The 22673-nt window shown below is 50.3% G+C and overlaps 1 protein-coding gene across 10 annotated transcripts in view; it reads left to right on the top strand.

The window, feature by feature from the left end:
- LOC122387098 (irregular chiasm C-roughest protein-like) overlaps nt 1-22673 on the top strand; it is a 92749-nt gene that overhangs the window by 64380 nt on the left and 5696 nt on the right. For 6 of the 10 annotated variants that reach the window (XM_043376945.1, XM_043376941.1, XM_043376940.1 and 3 more), the window contains 6 exons: nt 2600-2735; nt 3258-3563; nt 8756-8918; nt 11621-11757; nt 17956-18214; nt 21965-22123. In XM_043376945.1, the coding sequence (XP_043232880.1) occupies nt 2600-2735; nt 3258-3563; nt 8756-8918; nt 11621-11757; nt 17956-18214; nt 21965-22123 (1160 nt within the window). Of the gene's footprint in view, nt 1-2599; nt 2736-3257; nt 3564-8755; nt 8919-11620; nt 11758-15975; nt 16057-17955; nt 18215-21964; nt 22124-22673 lie in introns of all 10 variants that reach the window. The other 4 variants (XM_043376938.1, XM_043376937.1, XM_043376939.1 and 1 more) reach the window with 1 other exon arrangement.

Below are 22673 nucleotides of genomic sequence, written 5' to 3'. Positions count from 1 at the left end.
AGCTAAATGTCTCACGAATGGCTTCCTATTGAGGTGTCGCATTGTTATGGTGGAAGGTGGTGGTGACTGGTGGTTTACAAGGTCAACCTTGAAAATTCGAATGTTGATGCCGGTCGATATTATGAGAGTAATCAGACGTTTGCCGTATTCGACAATGATAATTTGGTCGTGATTGTCAATACTTATTAGATCATTATGGCTTATTTGCATAAGCTTGAGGTATTTATTGGCAATATTCTTGTCTCCACATTGCTTTTATGACATAAAAAATAGGATGTTACTTCCAGCTTTCTTTGGCGAAATCGGTATAATTAAATATCGATAAACTTTTTCACTGGAAGAAGGCATGAGACCTTTCTTCTGACATTGAAGGACAGGTGAATTTGTATATGAGATGAGCTGTCATTTATAAGTAGTATTATAATTGCTGTTAAAATTGTCGTCACTCAGTAAATTGATACAGGCTACTGTAACATTTTGTTCAGTGTTCTATGCAGTATTCACCATTGCTCTCCTCCTATTCCTCGATCCACTCTGTCCTGTTTTCCCCACGCCACCACACTGCGTAGTTACCCGGCGAGACGGGCGTCGTGTCGGACCGGGACGACTGTCTGTTTCCTCTGGCACTTCTCTCCGCGCGCCCGGCGGCCCGCTCCCAGGAGGATACCTGACCCGGCCGGTACGCCCAGGTCGCTCGGCCTGCGCCGCCCAGCCACACACAAGGTTTGTTTCCCATTACTCGGCGATCGTAAAATCCCCAGTTCAAATAGTGGGCTCACAGTCGCTGATGGGATGCGGCGCTGCTGGCTGTAAGCTAGAACGGCCAGTGCAGATCGGGAAATTGGCTCAGTTACGAGTCTTACCCAGCAAGAGTGGAGCAAACGTGATTGAAAAGGAAGTGTGCTGGCCAACAGGCTGATGACATTTTAGAAGGCAGCCAACTGCCCAGTCGTGGTCTCATGTAACGAAAAAACGCTAATAACGAAAAACGATGCTTGAAAATATCCTCGATATTCTGAAGGGAACTTGTATTGCAACTTTGTTTTTTTCGCGTTGCCACCAAAATCTTTCAGCGCTCGTATCACGAGATCTCTTCACCAAATCCCTGGCACCCATCTGCCTCGAACCGGCCCCGTTTCGGCACACAGAGCTGCAGAAATGACGCCATCATTTAGGGCGTTCCGCGCGACTCGCCAGGAGCGCTGTGCCATGGCCGCGCGGCCGCCGCGATATTCGAGCGAGTCTCCTCAGTAGGGGGCCTCATTTCTCGCGGTCGGCCATGGCCAGCTAGCCGTGTTATTGGCGCCGCTCCGGGCCCAGAGAGTGGCCGAGCTCGGTCGGCCGTTACGCGGACCAGCGGACGGCACAAGTTGCTCAATTTCGGCCCGCATATGTAAATTCGTGTCCGTGGCGGCCAACTTGACTGTGTGACCGTGAGACCAGCGACGCCGGTGCGGCCGACAGAGATGCCAAACAGACTAACATTTGTATGTGGCCAAGTGGGTACACTCGGACACCCGTGTTAATCGTTTATCCGTATCTGTCTTTCATCGAAAGAATCGTCACAATTATTGCTGAGGTTGTTTTCGCATTTGTAATTCACAACCGTGTACCGATAGACTCAGTATGGTATTCACTCAATCTGATTCCAACTAAGCTGATTGATGTGTGCTTTCTGTTCCATTCCCTCTCATTATGTGTCGAAGCTCCGAGAGACTGTTGAAGACCGCCAAGCGCCGCCTGCGCCCGCGGGCAATCTTGTTACGCTGATTGCGTCGATCCACAACCGCCGGCGGATGCCGTTTGACCCGCGACGCGTCGATAATTTATGTATGTGTCGACAGCGGCGCTCGCCGGTCTGCCGACGAGCCTGATGATCCGTCGCTAGAGTCCTGAGAGGCCGGTTCATCAGCCGGGCGGCTCTGTCTGTCGGTTTCCCAACGTAGCCCGGCTCCACCGGAGAGTCTAAGCCTCATTCCCCTGTTGACTGTCTCACTCTAGTCTCATGCTTTCAACTGCCAGGCTTGTCAGTCCTGGTAGTTCTTTCTTTTATCTCTGCACCCAGTGCAGCTGGCTCATAGATATGAAAACATCTTTGCTTTTGTTTTTTGTTAATGACCGTTGCAGGGCTGCGGAGTCGATGGATTTTCGGCGACTCCGACTCCGACTCCGACTCCGGCTTTCAAAAACCAGCTCCGACGCCGACTCCGACTCCGGGCAGAATTGTCGACTCCGACCGACTCCAACTCCCGACTCCGACTCCGCAGACCTAGCAGGGCTGCGGAGTCGACAGAGTTTCGGTGACTCCGACTCCGACTCCGGCTCGGGTTTCTAAAATCGACTCCGACTCCGACTCCGACTCCGGTCACAACTGTCGACTCCGACCGACTCCGACTCCGACTCCGACTCCGACTCCGCAGCCCTGGACCGTTGATTCAGTGAGTTAGCTGTCTCTCAACTCTACCTACTCCACTCTCTACTCTCTTTACCTACCTGACTACCCTCTCGCTCGTCTACCTGCCTCCGCACCAAGCTCGCCGGCCTGACTGACAATGAACTATTTCCCCACCCTTCTGACTGGCCGCATCTCTGTCCCCAGGTCCCGTAACGCCCGTCTCAATGTGCTGGTGCCGCCGAGTGCCCCGCGCATAGTCCAGGGAGAGGACCTCTCGACCACCGCTGGGGTGGTCATCAAGCTGCAGTGTGAGAGCCGAGGAGGAAAACCGCCGCCAAAGGTATGTCAGAAAGTCCAAGTGACAGGCCGGTGAGGGAACAGGATGGAGAGAGGGAGCTAAGCTTTATGTTTCTACAGATGTTCATTCAGTTAAATTGAAAATAGTTTCAGAGGTCCGTTTTGCTACGTCGCCTGTGTAGCCACGCATTGGTCGTTTCGTGAAGTTATTTCAACCTTCACTATCTGCTACCGCCTCTCACTGTACGCGAACCGAGACAGCGAGCAGCGAGCAGTTGCGGCAATGCTCCCAGGAATTGCTCTGTTTGCTAGCAGTAGATCGCCGCCTACCGCCGCCGTTCGCATTATGCGGCCGTCGGCTGCACGACTTGTTGCCGCTAGTGGCGTCGGACCGGCCATCTGTCTGTCTTTGTGTGTCCGTATGTCTGTCTGGCGCGCGCCGGAATGCGAGCGCGTCCGGCGGCGATGTCTTGGCGTGTTTTATCGTGCCGCCCTTCCGGCCGGCGCATCGCCTCCTCCGCTGCCGGTGCTGCCATCTGTTGACGCTTCTGTGAACCACCGGCAGCTGGAGTGGTTCGACAGCGACGGCACACAGCTGGAGAATAACATTACCAGCGAGGATCGCCACATGTCCGACGGCAAACGCTACGTCGTCGAGTCCACGATCCTGCTGGAACCGGAGGCGCGCCACGACGGCGCCAACATCACCTGTAAGGCCAAGAACGAGGCGCTGGACGAGCCGCAGTCGGTGGCGCTCACGCTTCACGTCAAGTACCCGCCAGAGGTGGCCGTGGAGATAGACTCGACGCAGGTCAACGAGTATGATGACGTCACATTCAAGTGCTCGGCCACGGCCAATCCGGATGATGACGTGAGTTGTGTGGGTTGCGGGCTGGCTGTTGGATATTTTGCGCTCGTGTTTTTCAGTGTTGATCCAGCATAGACGTTTTGTCTCACTCCTGAAAATAATGGGAAACGATATTATCTTGAAGAGTGCGTTTACTCCCGTGCTGTTGTCCCATGCACTGAAAACTTTTTTACCATTTCCTGAAGGGTAAATCCGCCATAGCATGGTAGCTTGACACACAGACGTTTTTTACCACCTTCCAGATGGTAAATTTTACTCTTTCATGAAGAGTAAACTCGCCAGGGAGGGGTAACATGACACACAGACGTTTTTTACCATCTTCTGAATGGTAAACTCTTTTGATTTACTCTTGTCTAGAGTGTAACATTTTTTGGGTTACACTCTTTGAAAGGGTAAATCTTAAACGGAACCCTTTTCTAGGGAGTAACGCATCATCTACTCTGTGCTCTACCCTCCTACAGAGAGCATATTCTTCTGGCCTACCCTTTGTCACATGGTAATGTTTACTCTTTTCTTTAGTGTAAACCCCCCAGAGGATGGTAAGAGACTCACAGACGCTTGCTTCAGAAGCTTCACGAAGCTTCTGTTAACCGGAGCTCACCAACTAAAAAAACATGCTTCAAGAGCAACAATGTATATTTGGCTTCCGTACAAACAATACGAGGGGCACACCAGCCATGAACATTGTGAGACTCTTCACTTATGCATACGAATTTATACGAAGCGTTCAGCAATGCACAAGCGGTAAATAAACACCACGATACAACTTGAATGCACTTTGAATGTGAATACAAGACATTCAGCGCCCTCATATTGGATAAGGCACAGCGCACAATATTTGAAGAGAGCGACGGCGTTCCTGGGTGGTAGCCCGTCTGCGTGAGATAATGAGACTGGATCACTACAGTGCAAGGCTTTTTCAAAGTCACCAACAAAATGCATAAACTTGTAGCATCACAACAAAATTAATGTACGTACTCACAACCTAGGCCACGTGGCCGTGCACGGGGTCCTGTTAACCAGGTCAAATTAGCACCACTCAACGGCATGCAATGCTCTAGCACATCGGTACTTACAATAAAATGTCCACAGAGGCTCTATAGGCGATGAACAACACGCAAGCACAATCACCAACGGCCACGCCGCGCGGCACCGACACTGCTCACATCCGCTCTCGGAGACCAACGGCCGAAAACTGACAGATGCGCGCGGCCTTCAAACCGCAAACGGCCGATCTCGTTTCTGATTGGCTGAGTGATTCCATTTCAAATATCATCTTCACGAGGGTAAACAAGATCCACGCATGAAACGACTATCTGTACACGAGTCACGATACCCAGAAGGAAAGAGTTTTCGTGATGTTCTGGATCGCGAGGGTAATATTGATATTTGCATGGTAATAATACTCTTCGCTGGCGAATAAGTTCATATTAACCACGTACCGTTACCATGCACATAATGGTAGCAAAGAGTTACCCTTTCAATATACTCTTATCTTGCTGGTTTGATGAAAATGAACCCTCCAGGAGGTAGTAAAAAAGTTTTGAGTGCACGCCATTCATGCTCGTTCGGTGCTGCCCACGGTTCCTCTCACGTGTTCACGCAGTGGCGCAGCCAGGGGGGGGTCAGAGGGTCAGCTGACCCCCCCGAAATTTCTGTCAGGGGCCCGCTCGAGAGAGAGAGAGGGAGAGGGAGAGAGAGAGAGAGAGAGAGAGAGAGAGAGAGAGAGAGAGAGAGAGAGAGAGAGAGAGAGAGAGAGAGAGAGGGAGGGAGGAGAGAGGCCCTAATCTAATCGGACGAGCCCGCTTCGAGAAATGCCTACTGGGACACCACGGGTGAGGGGTCGGCCTGGGGCCCCAGGTGGACGGGGCCCGGGCCCCCGGGAGAACGGGCCCGGCCCCTGGGAGAACGGGCCCGGGCCTCCTGGGTGGATGGGGCCCGGCCCCCCCCCCCCCCGTTGATGGGTCCGGGCCCCGGGAGATTGGAGAACGGACCCGGGCCTCCCGGAGAACGGGGGCCCGGCCCCCGGGAGAATTGACCCGGGCCCCCGGGAGAATTGACCCGGGCCCCTGGGAGAACGGGCCCGGGCCTCCTGGGTGGATGCCCCCCCCCCGTTGATGGGTCCGGGCCCCCGGGAGAACGGGCCCCGGGCCCCGGGAGATTGGAGAACGGACCCGGGCCTCCTGGGTGGATGGGGCCCGGGCCCCCGGGAGAATGGGCCCGGGGCCCCGGGAGATTGGAGAACGGACCCGGGCCTCCCGGAGAACGGGCCCGGGCCCCCGGGAGAATTGACCCGGGCCCCTGGGTTAACGGGCCCGGGCCTCCTGGGTGGATGGGGCCCGGGCCCCCCGTTGATGGGTCCGGGCCCCCGGGAGAACTGGCCCCGGGCCCCGGGAGATTGGAGAACGGACCCGGGCCTCCCGGAGAACGGGCCCGGGCCCCCGGGAGAATTGACCCGGGCCCCTGGGAGAATGGGCCCGGGCCCCCTGGGTGGATGGGGCCCGGGACCCCCGTGGATAGGTCCGGGCCCCCGGTAGAACGGGCCCCGGGCCCCGGGTGGACGCCGGACCCCCGGGTGAATGGGGCCCGGCCCCCGGGAGAACGGGGCCCGGCCCCCCGATGGATGGGGCCCGGGCCCCCTGGTGGACGGGCCCCGGAGCCCCGGGTGGACGTGGCCCGGGCCCCCGTGTGGATAGGGCCCGGGCCCCTGGTTGAATGGGGCCCGCTAGGGTGACCCGCTTGCTCCGCAAAGCGAATAAGGGGTATTTTCGATCGGTGGGCGTTTGGTTGGTCTTGTGTCCGTGGGTGATGTATCCATTTCGGTTGATTGCTTTTTGACGGCTAAGCATTTTGGATTGGGAAAAAATATCAATTGCATCGAGGTGCTCGTGTCTGATAAGCATGCGTTCTACTATAGAACATGTCATGTGTAGTTTATAACAACGGTTGACGTAGGTTATTTAAAAAATGACAGCCATCGATGAATTACTATGTAGAGGTTGCCAACATTTATATTTTTAAGAATTACTGTTGCTCGTCATGCAAAAGCGATGATTGGATTTTGGACAAAATTGAATGCTCTTTCCAACTATGCCATTTTCAACTGTCAAACGTACCAGGTTATGCAGTAAAACCCGTGTAATTAAGTAAGTCATTAACAAATACCATTCTCTCCAGCGATTTGTTCCACCTTGTTTTTGATCAATTAGCTTTTCACAATTTTTCCATGAGAGGCGGTACATTTCTTTTGCCAACAGGCGTTGTTAGAACCCGCTCCGTCAAACAGTCACCCGAAAATAGCATTAAGTCCCAAATCTGTCCGAAACGTATATTTCCCAGCATAAGTGCCCTCACGGGTGCACGTGGCGCGTGCCATCCCTGCACCGCACACCATTCGATAGCCCTTTCGATTCTCTACACGATACCCCGTGGCGATTGGGCCCACGGTTACCGAGATACTGCACGGGGACCGGACCAGTGTCTGGCAAATTTAGTCATTTTCGCCCGATTTTGCAAGCCGATATATACATACATGTAAAGTCCATAACGCGAATTTGCACTTTTTGAGCACGCGTCATGTGCTCGCTATCAATCCGATCGAGCTGAGACCCTCAAAGGCACGTTGCCCAAAGGCACGTATAAGTTGCGCAAATTTCAGCGCACTTGGCGCAACGGTCGGGCCCGTACCCCGCGCTAAGTAACACCATGCCGGGACCTTGATAGCAGACAGAATCTACGTCACCACATCACCACGCCACAACAAACCCGGCCCATGGCAATACATGTCCCATATGAGCGCGTTAACCCTCGCCGGCACAGGCCATTCCGGCCATTTTGCGTCCTTCGACGGCACAAGAGGGGGGGGGGGATGGTACGACCCCTTCGTGTTTGGCCCATGATCGAGCTAGAGCTTCGCGGGAAATACGAGCGTGTTCCCCGTGACGAGAGGAAGCCGACGATACCCAATTTTAAGGTTCTTGGTCATTGGTTGACCTTCCAGGTCAGGTCAATGACTGAAAAATCGGGAAAATCGGGACCTGTTAGAACGTCGTTAATTGTGGCTGCTATAGGGTTTTTCGGGGTACTGATCATGAATAGTTATCATGTTAGTTTTGATCACAGATGATGTCTTTATGCATTTAAGCCAGGTCGGGTCAGGTCAGGTCAGGTCAACCAGTAGGGGTCCTGCCGGGTATTCGTAGTACCTACGTGCCAGCCGCCTCTGGCAGCTTCGTAACATGTTACGAAGGCACCAAAACTACTTCGTAAATGTTCAAATGGTTACTTAATTCGGATTCAGCTCCAAAAACTAGCCTGGAAACATGTATAATTCGAAAAAGTACCGGGTCATCATAGGTCAATGACCTGACCTGACCTTCAGGTGACCTTGACATCCACCCTAATGCATGGGAGCAGCATCAAATCACATGTTTGAATGCTTGAAACCACGAAAAGACTGCAAACGCGCGGCTAATGCGAGCCGGCATACGCCGAATCGCGATTCTGGCCAAACATGGTCTCGGAAAGTAGGTCACAGGTCAAAGGCCATTTGGGTCAGGGTCATAAAATTTCTAGGGTAGGTGTAAAACTGATCAACGCGAGGGTACTGAAAGTTTGGTCGCGATCGGCCGATTTTTACCCGAGTTATTCGCGAAAAACCTTAGGGGGGAGGAGGTTGCATCATCCCCTCCCCCTGTGCCGGCGAGGGTTAAAACTGCTTGTGAGCGAATTCACGTAATGAAGAAAAATAAAGCACAATCTACTACAGCAGCCAATATATGACTGAGTTAGGACAGGCACATGAGACTGCTTAAATCTTGTCCGACAGAAGCAGACAACAGTTCCGTTCGCATATATGCTATGCATATTGCGGAAGGGGCACATTTCGGCCTCGAAAGATACGAATTCATACGTCATAGTAACATATTTCTGTCATGGTCAATTCACGTGGAAATTGAACACCGGGTGATTACCGAGCTATTGTTCTATCAAAATTTTCCGATTCAAACTCGCTCAGGGTTATCATGCAGGTAAAGGGGGCCCGCTCAGCAGAATGCGTATGAAATATGGAAAGATTCTGAAAAATGGGTGGGGGGCCCGCACACTAGGGGGCCCGCTTTGGAGGCGATGACCCCCCCGAAACGAAATCCTGGCTGCGCCACTGTGTTCACGTGACCTTCCGCTGCTGCCCACAGCTCATCTTCAAGTGGTTTATCCGAGACGAGGTGGTGGTAGGTGACCACGGCAGGGAACTCAAACTCAGCTCCATCGGACGAGAACTCAACTCAGCCGCCGTCAAGTGTGACGTAACGAATGAGATCGGCACGGGCAGCCACTCGGTCGACTTAGACATTCGCTGTGAGTTTGGGCGCAAGTTATGTCATGAGTTAGATACAAGTTGTTCTGGAGTTGGTCCCTGTTGCATGAGTTCTGGACAACTTTTCCCTTCAGTTGGACAACTTGCTTTGCTAGATGAAGTCAACGCTTTATTTGCAACTTATGTTCAGATATCTTCCCCCAAACGCGACGTAAACATATACCATCAGAATATCTAATACACAAACTCGATACTTATCTAAACTACATAACCCATAATAATTTGGTATGTAACACGCTCTATTCACTGGGGCCCATACTTAAACCAAATACCTATACTTGCGAACCTGTATGAATATTCAGCAGCCGTGTTCATTGCAGCAGTGGTGAATTGTATAATGGTTTGCGATCACCGTAATGTTCCAACACTAATGGGTGTGTTGAGAGGCAGAGGAGGTGGCATCCATTTATAGCGGACGACCCGTTAGAAGGTGGGGCGGACTGGTGCTGGTCAGGTCGCCAGGTTAACTCATGATGATACGGAAGCTTGGGTATGGTGGTGAATTCTCAGTGGTCACTATAAGAGTGGGTCGCACATTCGCCTAAATGTCAACAGCGGACAGTGGATGAGTTTTCTCGACGAGATAATTCCTCGCTAATGTCAATCATCGGGTCTGTGAGATGAAGAACGCTCTAGCTGTTAAACCTATGGTATATTGGCCTTCCATTTCGAAAATGTATCGAAATTCTCAAGTTTGATTGCCATCTTACACCAAATTTTCAGCATACTTGTTTTTATCATGCTATAGTGTTTTTATCATACGTATGTTAATGGCACCGCGATTTTCATCATCATAGGCAATGGCCTGTTTACGCTGCCAACCTTTGAAGGCACGCGAACGCATACAGGTTTCCCGGACAACAGCGCCCGGTCCCGAGGCGGCGGTTGTCTGGCGTTTGATGTGTCCTTCCCAGCATCGACGTCTGGCCGACGCTCCTTATGAGTGGTCGGGCCGCTGCGAAATGACTGCTCGGATGACATAAACGCGACACGCCCGCCTGGCCATGACCAATATTTCAACAATTATTGCAAGGCGGCGGCGTTTAATGAAATTAACCAACACCAGGAGCTGTTAGTGCGCCGGAAATTAAAGTCTTGCCGGGCGCCCGGAGACCCGTTTGGTGGACCGGCGTAGCGGCTCCGCCGGTGCCATGTGTGCACTAGACTGACAGCAAACGGACGGACGGGCTGACCTGGCAGTCGGTAGCAGTGGTCATATTGACTTCAGCTTAAAGTTTTAACATAACATAACATAACATAACATGTATTCCATGTAACAGCAGGCCACTTGGGCCCAACGGTTGTAGGTTGCTTCCGAACATCATTTAAACTCCTATAATTATTATATTGTACGTATCATTCATGCATTTTGAGTAAACAATGTTTGTTGTAATTTTCCGAGAGTGATCATTTCAAAGATAAACCGTGTACCGTGCATATATACCCACTCCGAGTAGCTGTTTGTAATTAGCTCCAGCCTGTCTCCACTCCACCTATCCCTTCCTCCAGCAGAACTCCGTCCCCCGGGACCGGAGGCCCTCAGTCTGGCAGCGCCCTGCTCGCCGGTGGAATTTGGCGGCGTAATTTCTGGATTTGTCCCAGATTTGTACTGGAGCGAGACGGCTGCGGCGGCGGAGAGGCACCCAGTGTGGTTCCCGAGTCATCTACTGGCAGTAGCGCGGGGGCTCACTGTATGGCCTGATGGCCCCGTGCTATGCGACCAGCGCCGTGACGCGGACGCGTAACAAAGTCTGGGGTTTTAATTATGCGAGCATGACTGTGCCCGATGGTTTTATGAGTGTCATCAACTCCCGTGCCAAGGAATTGCTTGACTGGCCTTGCCCCAGCTCAATACATCTTTCTTAGGTGTTGTTTTTATCCGCTGGGACTGAGAGCGTGAGATGATGTTTTTCGTACTCCAGCGTAGATGGGTAGCCATACGACTTCCACGGTTGACAGTAATGACATCAGTCATCTTTTGCAAGCTCGTTAAAGATTTGGGCTGTACGAGGATCCGAGCCCCGGGCCTTTGGATTAGCGCTCCAATGCTCTACCTCTGAGCTATACAGACCAAGTACTTTAACGAGCTTTCTGCCAAGTTTTATGCGGATCATTCTTAGGTGTTGTTTTTATCCGCTGGGACTGAGAGCGTGAGATGATGTTTTTCGTACTCCAGCGTAGATGGGTAGCCATACGACTTCCACGGTTCCACGACTTCCAAAGGCCCGGGGTTCGAATCCTCGTACAGCCCAAATCTTTAACGAGCTTGCAAAAGATGACTGATGTCATTACTGTCAACCGTGGAAGTCGTATGGCTACCCATCTACGCTGGAGTACGAAAAACATCATCTCACTCAATACATCTTACATGTAATGGGTAACAGCCACACCTTATCTATCATCATCGGCCAACCAAGCGGTTTTACCATCCATGATGCGAACTGTCCTCCGTTTTCCACATGACTGAATTTCTGACAGTCGTAATGATGCCGATACCTACTACATATTGCTTATTTTATCTTCTGGAACCCGCAGCACGTTTATTTCTTAGTTCTACACTGTTCTCCGCTTTCCGCAAACGGAAGTGTGCTCCGCCCACCATGACTCCAGGTATCTTCTCCATGCTCTCAAGAAACCTCGCCTCCTCCCAGACCTCTGACGGACCCCTCCCCGTGCTGCACAGACGGCCCGCGGTTCCGGGAGGAGCCCAAAGATGCGTCCGCGGAGGTCGGTGAAAAGGTCACGGTCAAATGCGACGTCGACGCCAACCCCAGCCCGGAAATCGTCTGGTTCAAACGCGACTGCGAGGGGTGTCAAAAGGTGAGGTCAGCTTGGAATCGCATTTGATCGCCTGGATTAAAATTTTATTGGAAACGATTTGGTGACGGTTTTACTTAATCTTACTAACCCATTTCTGCAGTTGTATTTTGGTAGTAAATGAATATTGTATTTTTACTGTCTAGTTTGGTGGTGCGATTGGAATTATAATTTAAATGAATGGTTACCTAAAAATTAAGTGCCTTCCTAAGGTGATATACGAACGACATTGTGGTTTATTTGTGTGGGCCAGGACGTCATGGTCGGTTCATGCGAATATTTTAGACGTTCCAGCATACGTGTGCACGGTCGTCGCTAGCCAGATATCCTTAATTAATTGATTAGCGAGTGGTATCACTCGGAACATGTAATTAAGACGCAAGTAGCGAGTCGTGTATCATTATACGATGCTGACCTTCTAGGTCATCAGTACCCATCGCAGAGTGGCGAGCTTAATTTTAATTCCCATATGAATCCATATGATACAATATTACTTTGGATGGTGTACGAGTACTTTACCTATTGTTTTTTCTGTCACATGACTTTTAATTTGAGCGATTTTTGTAAATTTCGTCGCCATCTGGCTCGTGGTCCCGATAAATTGTTTCTAGACGGATCATGGTGTTTCCCCCATCGCTCACAACAAAGCCAGACAAGTTGGCCCCTCCATCAAGCGAAATGAGTTTGAAAACTTAGAGAGCATGATTACTGCTAACCACTCATGCGTCGACAGGCCTGGTCCAGCTAGAAAGGAACGTAGTTTACCTTCACCATGCCATCAACATGACAAATGCGGTTAAACCGGGTACAGCCATCACGTGTATGTCAGGGCCTCGGCTAAGGAATTTTGACTGGTGGGCCACTTGGGCAGCGACATGGACTGACCTTCGTAGCCATAGCCCCCCCCCCCCCAACTTTCGATTTCTCCCCAGATTTCGGCCACTTTATTCTGCAAAAAACGTCAGGATGGCATTCAAAAAATGTATAAAAAACGGGGCTCAACCCCCCCCCCCCCCCGACTCTTCAGAGAGAGAGAGAGAGAGAGAGAGAGGAGAGAGTAGGGACCCGCAACCCTCTCAGTGGTGATACTCCCGCGGTGCACATAAAATCGCACAAGCACGGAATATATAGTCTACGACATATCGTAGTACATATCGACATATCAACATGTCGTAGACTATATATTCCGTGGCACAAGTATGCACACAATATTGACGCAGATTATAAAACGTTGGACGATAACTTACGGCCGTGAGTGGATCGCTCGCCGACTAGTCGGAGATTCAGAAGCGGTTGGACGGGATCGGGCGTTGTTGGGTGGATCGGGAGGAATTGTGAACAGCACGAGTGCAACTTTATATATAAAGTGGGTTGTAGCAGGAACCCCAAAAGGGGGTTGTAGCAGCAACCCCAACATCTCTGAAAATGATCATTAAGCCTATTGGTGTCGCATGGAAAATAATTGACTCAAAAGCCCAAGCGCACTGCGCAACCCTGATATTTTCTTAAAAAAAAAAAACTAAGTTATGTACACGTTCACTTCTGGTGAACAGTGTCAAAAACTTCAGATTTCTCTTGGGTGTCTGAGTGGAAAATTCGAGCCGCCAAAATGTGAGAGTGGAAAACTATCCATTCTTATTCTTGAGTGTCATCTTCAGCCCAAATGAGAAATTTTTGGAACGCTGACTGTGAACGGTTCGAAATTCGTCCAACTGGTCAGATGTGTGACTGCAAGCATCATACCGGTCGTAAAGACGCATAATATCGCTTGCAGACTTCAATCGGCTGGAAGTCGCCGACACTACCTCTAGTTTGACTCTGGCTTATATCGTGTCTATCGGCGAGCCGTCTGAGATCGCTCGCAGGCTTATCCCCGACCGTCTGAACTGGTCGGTTCTTTATTCGTAGTTTTTCTTGTAACCGATTGGTCTGCGGCAGATGCCTATGTGACTGCAACCACTCGATCGATCGGAAAGCTTGCAAAAACTCTCGCAGACCTCGATCGGCTGGAAGCCGCCGACACTATCTGTAATTGACAGAGGCAGACGTCTTTCGCGATTATTGCATAAAATTTAAAGCCTCGGTCACACTTCACCGGATTGGACCAACGGACGAGAAACGGACGAGAACTGTCAGCGTCCGGTGATGTCCGTTTGTTTCCGTTGGACGTCCGTTTGTCATCCGTTAATATCCGTTCCATGTCCGATGGTGTCCGGTTGAGCACACCGGACACCACCGGACATGGAACGGATATGAACGGATGAGAAACGGACGTCCAACGGAAACGAACGGACATCCCCCGGACATCACCGGACGCCGTCCGTTTCTCGTCCATTGGTCCAATCCGGTGAAGTGTGACCGAGGCTTAGTCCACTTAGTCCACTATAGTTCACTTTTTACCCCAAGAGGATATTGCAAACAATAGGTTGAATTTTTTCACAAGAATATGTTTCACCGATGGGTACTTTACAGCCTGAAAGTGTACGATAAGATCTGCTAATTCAATTTGAAATGTGAAAAATGTGGAAACTTTGATTTTTCGGAAAATTACTGGTGGGCCAAATCTTTGAGGCTGGTGGGCCATTTCGGGTCACTGGTGGGCCACTTGGCCCACCAGTTAACATGTTAGCCGAGGCCCTGGTGTATGTCACTCATCTCACCAAAACGTTATTTCATTTCTGAGTCATACTTACTGCTCTAACCATTTTAGTCTAAGGACAGATCTCCTCATTGACTGGTTATATAACCATATTTTATAAAGCAATCAAATACGCATTGTTCGTACTGCATGTGCGGGTCGCCGTATCCATGCGGAACAGCACTGCGATGTTACTTGCTACCAACGCAAATTAATGGGCTGTGTCAGCAGTGCACTTGCATTGCTTCGTGCATGAGGGTAAGAATGAATGCAGGCGCATATCGCGGGATTCATACGAGTAACGTTACCCATAAGTGGGGGAGCGCAGTTTCGTGCCATGCGGAACAGCATAGCTGCAGGCGCCCGACATTAGCGACATCTATGAGCGGGAGTGGAGACATAAGAGGTGCCATGCGGAACAGCATAGCTGCAGGTACCCGATACTAGCGACATCTATGAGGGAATGGTGACACGGTTCTGAGTCTTTCGGAACAGTGGGGCTGTGTGTGCAGTGTTCGACACTGACCGACAAGTTCTTATGGGAATATGGATGCGTCATAGAAGCGGTTATTCCTTTCCCACACCTTCACCAACCCCGTCTAAGCATTAAGCCGTCTTTCGGTGTAGTTAGCAGGATCTGCCGGCTGCCGCTGTCTCATTGGCCTAGAAGCTTGATGGATGGCCTTGGCTAGCGCTGAGCACTTTGCTGGCTACAAACCAACTTAATTCGCCATCATTTTGGTACAGCACCACCGGCTGCCAGAGACGACCGAAACTGATGTGACGGATATGAGGTGATGAGACGTATGAGGTGATGCTATGAGTGCCCTATAATGGACGCCTGTCTACGATATTTTGGCTGCTGGTGTTCTTTAGTGATTCATTGCGAAGCGCCTGTAGGTGGTTCAGAATAACTGTTAGAGTTTTCAGCTTTCGTTCCGCTGGAGCTGCGTTTACAGCAAATTGAAAATTTTGTCCGGCGAGCAGCCGTCTGCAGTAACGACCACAACTGAACTCGGTAACTTCATTCGTTACCATTAGCTGCGTCGGCCGACTGTTGCGTTCGTGAGTGGCCGCGCAGAGACGGCTCTTGTTTTCCTCGGCTCGGCATTTCTGCGAGCCTTTCGACCGTTCGACATTGACCACCTCGCTGGGGCTAGGTACGGGAGCCCATTTAAAGTTGGTATCGCCCGCTGGCCCGGCGTCCGCCGCCCACCAAGCACCACCGGTGAAAAAACCCACGCCACAACCTCCAATTACACAGCCGGAAGCTAACTTGGCCGTCAAGGGGATGGCGCGTTTTTGTGGGGCAGAGAAGAAAGAAGCGAGATCAACAGCGCGTGCTGGGGAAGCCGAAAATGATACCGAGAGGCGTGATTGCATTGACAGATAAAAACAACAGTAGATTTGGCAGGGTGGATTTGTCTGATGGGCCGATAGAACGACTATTTTGGAATATTTCTCAGGGCTTGTGTTGGGGTTTTTATAACCAAGCTCGATTACGAAAGTTTATTGTGTGATTGCTAGTATCTTTCCTATACAAAATTCAAAACAGAACAGCTGATTATGCGTCTTGCAATCAGGATCGACGATTTGGAGGTCAGAGACATCATCGTCGCTACCAGAATTACGACGTACGCCCGCCACCGTGGCGAGGCTATAAGGTAACATTGTCAAACTTGATTTCTGCACTTCATTGGACCGAGATCTTGCGACCTCTCTGGGCTTTACAGAATGTGCTTTGGTGCCGATTATTTGATAACGCACGTATTCAAACTTTATGCTGATGTGATAAGTCTGTTTTCAAACGGAACCACCGGTTACATGTGCTGCTTCAGTAAGGGCTGCTCCCAATTTAAGCTTTGTTGCGTCCAGTTTTGGCTTTGTTGCGTCCAGTTTTGGCTTTGAAATGCCACGCACTTTCACCAACACTACTGTGTGTTATGTTTGCTTCAAGCAACACCTTACATTGTCTTGCACCGAGGCTGCAATCCTCAGCGCAAATCACTGCATTCACACTTTTGATTATTTCTTTCCCGGGAAGTGGCATTATAAATATCACGCTCACTTAGGGTGATCGCGTGACCTTCTAAGCGCCGGCCAATCCCAGTCGCCTGCCCTTCCGGTCAGCCTATGTGTCGATGGGTCAGTGGTGTCGGTCAGACCTTTCCTTCTACCGCCCTCGCCGCCGACACGGCTGAGTAATAGGGAGAAATACGAGCGGCCCGACAGGCGATGTAGACAGTGTCGATATCCGGCGAATGCTCTCTTGACTCCCCTGGCGCGGTGTTGCTGTTGTTTGTGCGGGCGGTGGCGGTGGTGGTGGTGGTGGTGGTGGTGATGATCGTAGAGTGATAGTTGTGACGCTGTTTTTGGTGCTATTGTTAGTGTTAGTTACCGCATTAGTTAGTTAGTTACCGCATTTGATGGCGAGTGCATGGCGTTAGAAAGTATGGTATTGATAGCTGTGGCGCTTCAATAATGATAACCTTTTGGACAAGGAGAAGTAAAACAGAGCAAAAACCTTGGGAGGCATTTTGAACAGTCTCTTGCTTACGATAGGTATATTCCTTTGTGACACATCAACAACTTCTCAGTTGCTGACACTTGACAATGAAACGTGCTGGACGGCTCAGTGTATGTACAGTGTACACACTCAGCATCAAAGCGAAGCCGGTGTTGACGAAACTACCCTGCAGCTTGCATCCTTTGAAGAAAAGCTACAAGTTCGCCGAAATGATGCGATGGAGCTAAACGAAAAGCGGTTCTTTTGATCCTGGCTTGCACTAGTGTTTGTGCTGCCAATTGGTTTCAAAACATTGCACTGCCGCCGGCACAGGTCCCCCCCCCTCTCTCTCTCTCTCTCTCTCTCTCTCTCTCTCTCTCTCTCTCTCTCTCTCTCTCTCATTTCTAATGCCACCTTTACAGAGCTGCCGCGGCGGTATATTGCTGTTCATTTGGGTCTCCTCGTATGAAGGCGACGACTATGGTACTTTACCGGTACATTACAGCACTGTACATATGTGATTACAGCTGTACAGATGTAAAGCTTCTCCAATCAATTTTCAGCCCTGGAAATTCCCTATCGGACACCAGTATGTACGGGGACCCGCAGTTGCTACTGTGCACGAACCCCAAGTCTAACCGTCTGTCCTGTCCAGTAACAACCGATAACATTGATATCGACTGCTGGTCCCTGTACAAGAGCAGCTGAGGTTTCCTGTGAGTACCCTCTGACAGCTTATCGTTGTTCCCTGTGAGGGTGCTGGGACAATTTACTCAGGGTCGCTGTACAGTAGCAACTGCGGGTCCCTGTACCACTCAAAACTAAAAGGCACTGTAGTTGGAATCTTGTCCGCAGTGATTTGTAGTTATTTCAGATAGCATTTTAAGAATATCTTTGCTCTCGATCATTTTGTTCTGAGGGGATCAAACCGCAATGCACTTTGTCATGCCACAAGACCAACGCCCTCGCCTGACGAAGAAACAACTCAGCTTAACCCACGTGGACTGTGACCTTTTCATGTTGTGGCATTCTGTACTGACCCAGCTCTCTTCCGCAGGTGGTCGGTCTAGGCTCGGAGCTGGAAATCACTGTGACGCTGAACTCCGTTGGGCGATATGAGTGCCGCGCGGCCACCACCGGCTTCCCCGAGATCTCTCGCCAGCTGATGGTGTTTGCTCGGGGTCGACCGGAGGTCAGCGCCCGGTCACCGCAGCGCGGCGTCGCCGGAGGCACGGTGACGGTCGAGTGTGTGGTTACCAGCGTCCCGGCGCCCTCTGCCACCGTCTGGTATCTCTACGGACGGCCCATCCGCACAGGTGAGATTCAGCACCTCACGCAGGAATGTGTATGTGCACTGTTCATGTGCACAATGTGTGCAGTTCATAGGGCGATCATAACACGCGAGTTCACGGTTTGACCTAAAAAGGCGAGCGCTGCAGGCAGTGTATCGTGTAGCGGCTCACTTGAAACTGCGCTTAGTGTGGCCAGCCAGAAGCGTATTCAGTTACAAATATGAAACGGAAGAACATATTCACTTTCAGAATGTGAAATGGAAACCCGTAGCTATTTGCACCGAACACCGACTAGTGCAGGGCTTTGGGATGTGTGCTATGTTCCACAAAACCTACATCCCTACATTTTCGCTAAGCCTGACTGAACTTCAGAGCTTTGACGGTATTGGTATCAATCAGACCTACATGCATGAGAACTTACGATGGCTAGGGCCCGAGTTTTCTTTTGTTATTATTAATTTCACCTTAGCACATTGCGCTATTGAAACTGGTGCATAATTTTGTACAGATATGCGCTATGCTAACGCCATCGATCTCCATTTTTTTTTTCTTATACAAACATGGAGCCCCACATCTGTAAAAACCGGCAACCCTCTTCTACCGTGGGTCCGCGTTTCAGTCCTCATTCCCTGCCCCGGTCGCGTCTCGGCTTGGTGGCCAGCCTGGTCTCCCACTGCATGGGCGCGAAGCATGATCAATCTTGCGGCGGGGATTTGCCGGCGGCAATGTCGGTGATTGGAGCACAGCACACAATGCAGGCAGCGGGCGGCGCGCTGCGAGCTTAGCGTTGAAATTCGGCCAGCCACGCCGGCGAGATCGAGAGGGGTTAGCTGGGTAGGGGGGGGGGAGAAGTGAAAGAGAGCGGTTTGGAACGAGAGGAGCAGTGTTCATAAAGACGTCAGATGACCGGCGGGAGAGAGACGTGTGTGAGCTGAACAAAGCGAGCTGGTTCGAACAGGGCTGATTCCATACGCGTCGGCGGGCGGCCGCGTGGGCACCATTAGTGGATTGGTTGGCTCGACGGAACGGACGGGCGGTCGACCGCGGCGGGCAGGAGAGTGAAGGGTGGCCGGCCGGTGGCGTAGGCAGGAGCCGGGTCAGAAATGGCACCGGGATCAGGGATCGCCGAGAGGGAATAAGTGTCACGGATTGCAGTAAGGGGATAAGGGCCATAGGTCATAGTCTGTGAGCCGTGACACGATGAAAGGGCGCGGTTGAAAGTCATGAGAACTTTGAGATGGAGTGATGTTTGACCTGACTTAACTCCTTCGTTGACCATTTATTTATTTCAGTAGCAAAATTATTGATTTGCGATTATGCTACGAGCACAGATGGTATAATCATACAAGTTGTCAACTTGATTTTTAAAGACATGTGGGCATTTTTTAGTTGTATTACATGTCAACGCTCCTTTATTGTACTTTCCATGACGGAATGTCATGGCAATTTAAGCTAGGTTATGGAAATTAGCCATTTCGAAAAAGGGCAATGTTAGCGAACATTTTCCTTAACCCGCGCCCTGGTGGGGGGGGGGCTATTTTTTGCCCCCCCCCCCCTCCAGACTTTTCAATATATCTCCAGAACCGCTGCGCCGATCGTCACCAAACTTTCAGTACCCTCCCGGACATCAATTTTACACATTGTGACCAAAAATTTTTCCAAAAGCTATGATAGGTTGGCCGAAAATGACGTCAGAGTGACGTCATGTTCTGCCGTTTTCGACCCAAAAAAGGGTTTCGCGGGAAGAGCTGTCAGGCCTATAGCTTTGCAAATACAGAAAAATGTTTAGGACATAAAAGCTGTAGAATTGACAGGGCTACAAAACTGCTATCTCGGATTTTTGAATTTTTTTGATTTTGACCCCCAAAAATCAAAAAATAGATTTTTGGGATATAATAGTCAAAAAATCCAAAAAGTTTTTTGAATTTCGCAAAAACCGGAATATATGTGATAGTCCTTACCGCCTTTCATCCACATACCAAATTTTAGATTGATACCTCTTTTTTTGGCGAAGTTATAGCGAAAAAACTGTTCAAAATTGATGACGTCAAATTTTCAAACTCAATTTTTAGCAATTCTAGACCTCGTAGTGCAAAACAAAGACCACCATTAGACTCCCCGTGACGAGCTGCATCGAATCGATACCCATTTTATGCAAAAATATCAACTTTGAAATTTGACCTTTTTTGACCTGACCTTGACCTGACCTCCACCAGAAAGTGACCTAAACCGTACCTGATGGTCTTATAACCAACACCATTGGGTTGGAAATGAAAAACTGGCCATAAAACATGCATCGCACAACCTTAGTAAAGTTGGGTTCATGTGGTGACCCTTGGTGACCTTTGGTGACCTGACCTGTGACCTGACCTGGTATGACCAGTGACCTCTAATAGCAACATATGTACTAGACAACTGACGTCTTATCGCTGATTTTCGACAAAATGCGTTTTACTCGGTGTTATAGCGCTTTCCCTAGAAGCCCCGTGAACGGTGAAACATTTTATCTTTGACCTGACCTGTGACGTCATCGGTGACCCCGAGGTCCATAAAATTTGGTTTCCTTCGACAAATTTGACAGGGCTATCGAACGCCGTTTGAATTTTGCGGATCCGTCCAGTAGTTTCGGAGATATGAGGGGGGGGGGGCAAAAAATAGCCCCCCCCCCCACCAGGTCGCGTTATAAACAGACCCCACCAGGGCGCGGGTTAATTTGGCCTGTAGCGACTAGCGTTGCAAACAATTCAGTTTCACAATCTGCGCCGTCGGCTGTAATTGATCCCAGCTTAGCGACAGGCCGCTACATATTGTAGGCCTAATAACCGAGTGGCTGCCAGCCCAGCTGGCTGGCTCTGACATTGCGCCCTCTTTGAAAGGCCGGACAGTCGGCGGCCCGGTCCGTTTTACTGGGAATCTGGCCTGAGTGAGCGCATGGTGCATTTGATGTTGAGTTGGTGATGAACGGTCAGTAGTGACGTGTCGACGGAGCCCGCCGCTACAGACGGACTCAACGGCAGACGGCTCATTCCGTGCCCAGTATGAACCGGACCTAATGCAGCGCTGAGGCGTGTGCTGTCGCCCAGAGATTCATATGAAGGCCGCTTTAGGAAAAAGGTGGCTGTGACGAGATGGAATCTGGGCTTTAAATGGTCACACTGGATTTAAATGGTCCATTTAAAGCCCAGATGGAATCTGGGCTTTAAATGGTCACACTGGACTTTTTGCTTTATTGACATTTGCCGTTATTAGCTACGCACATTGACTATTACAATCTACCCACAAGCTGCTGCATCTAAAAACTTTCTAAACTTTCGTGTTCTTTTAACACTTGTGACGAGCACGCTTATTTCAGATAGCCCTTCGCTTCAGTCATGAACTGTGAAAGCTTGTGTCAAGCAAAGCTGCTGTATTTTTTTCATTTAAAATGGTTCGCCAAAGATACAGCGTAGTAAAGGTCAGTTAATTTTCAGTGACTTTAGTTGTCAGTCCACCGCAGCAAGAACTCTGTGGCATGCAGCATGTCTGTCCTGTGCACGTGCTGTGTGGATATTTGACTCATTCCCCCTTATTTCTCTCGTAAAGGCTGCATAGTGCATAACACAGCCTACAAAATATATTTGCCCTTATCTATCCCTGCTCTCTTCCACTGCTCGCTTCTCTAGATTGTGCTGTGTGAATATGTGGCACATCTGTCCTTTAACCTTCTCGAAATCCATAGCACAGCCTATAAAACGATTTTTTTTTTTGTTATTTACCCTGCTCTTTTTTCCACAGACTCGGACCGCTACAAGACGGTGGACGAGCCGATAGAGGGTGGCGTGCGCAGTCTCCTGGTCATCTCCGGAGCCAGCGAGTCCGACTTTGGCCTCTACAACTGCACCTTCCACAATGAGTACGGTGCAGACTCTGCCACCGTGCTGCTGCAGAAACAAGGTCTGTGTGTGAGATGGGAGACTGGGTGGCTGGGTGGGGGTGTTGGAGAGTACTGTTTCTTATACTGGAATCAATTATCTAAATCGGAGCTCGGTATCGATGACGGAGACTGGTGTTCCTCTGTGATGCTGAAGAAGTGATATGATCCAATGGTTCTGGTTTGATGGTTTATTTAGGAATATGCTAATTATTTTTACATCTGTAATTTGGTTGCCAAAAAGGTGCATTCATGTTCATTTAGAAGTTGAGGAAGTTGAGAAGGGTGCACCGATCACGGCGTATTTGCTTTTTCTTGATCAGAGGACAGAAACTGCATTGTGCCTTTTCTGTTGCGCACACTGAGAGGGATAAATCTTCCTCAATCCCGACCGAACCGGCACGGTGGAAACCAATCGCAATTAGCAGCCGACAGTGCAGCGCACACTGCGCTATGTTCATTAGCAAATGTGGCCACCGTCCGTCCGCGTGTCGGGCCGTGTCCGTACAGATGCGGTGCGTTCGCTAACCATCCCGAACCGTCTCACCATCCGGCCATCATTCAGGTCACACG

This window comes from Amphibalanus amphitrite, unplaced genomic scaffold (genome assembly GCF_019059575.1).
Source record: "Amphibalanus amphitrite isolate SeventyFive unplaced genomic scaffold, NRLGWU_Aamphi_draft 000273F_arrow, whole genome shotgun sequence".
NCBI classification, from domain to species: Eukaryota; Metazoa; Arthropoda; class Thecostraca; order Balanomorpha; family Balanidae; genus Amphibalanus; species Amphibalanus amphitrite.
Note: the sequence above shows the minus strand (reverse complement) of the source record. Positions and strands in the feature narration are given on the sequence as shown.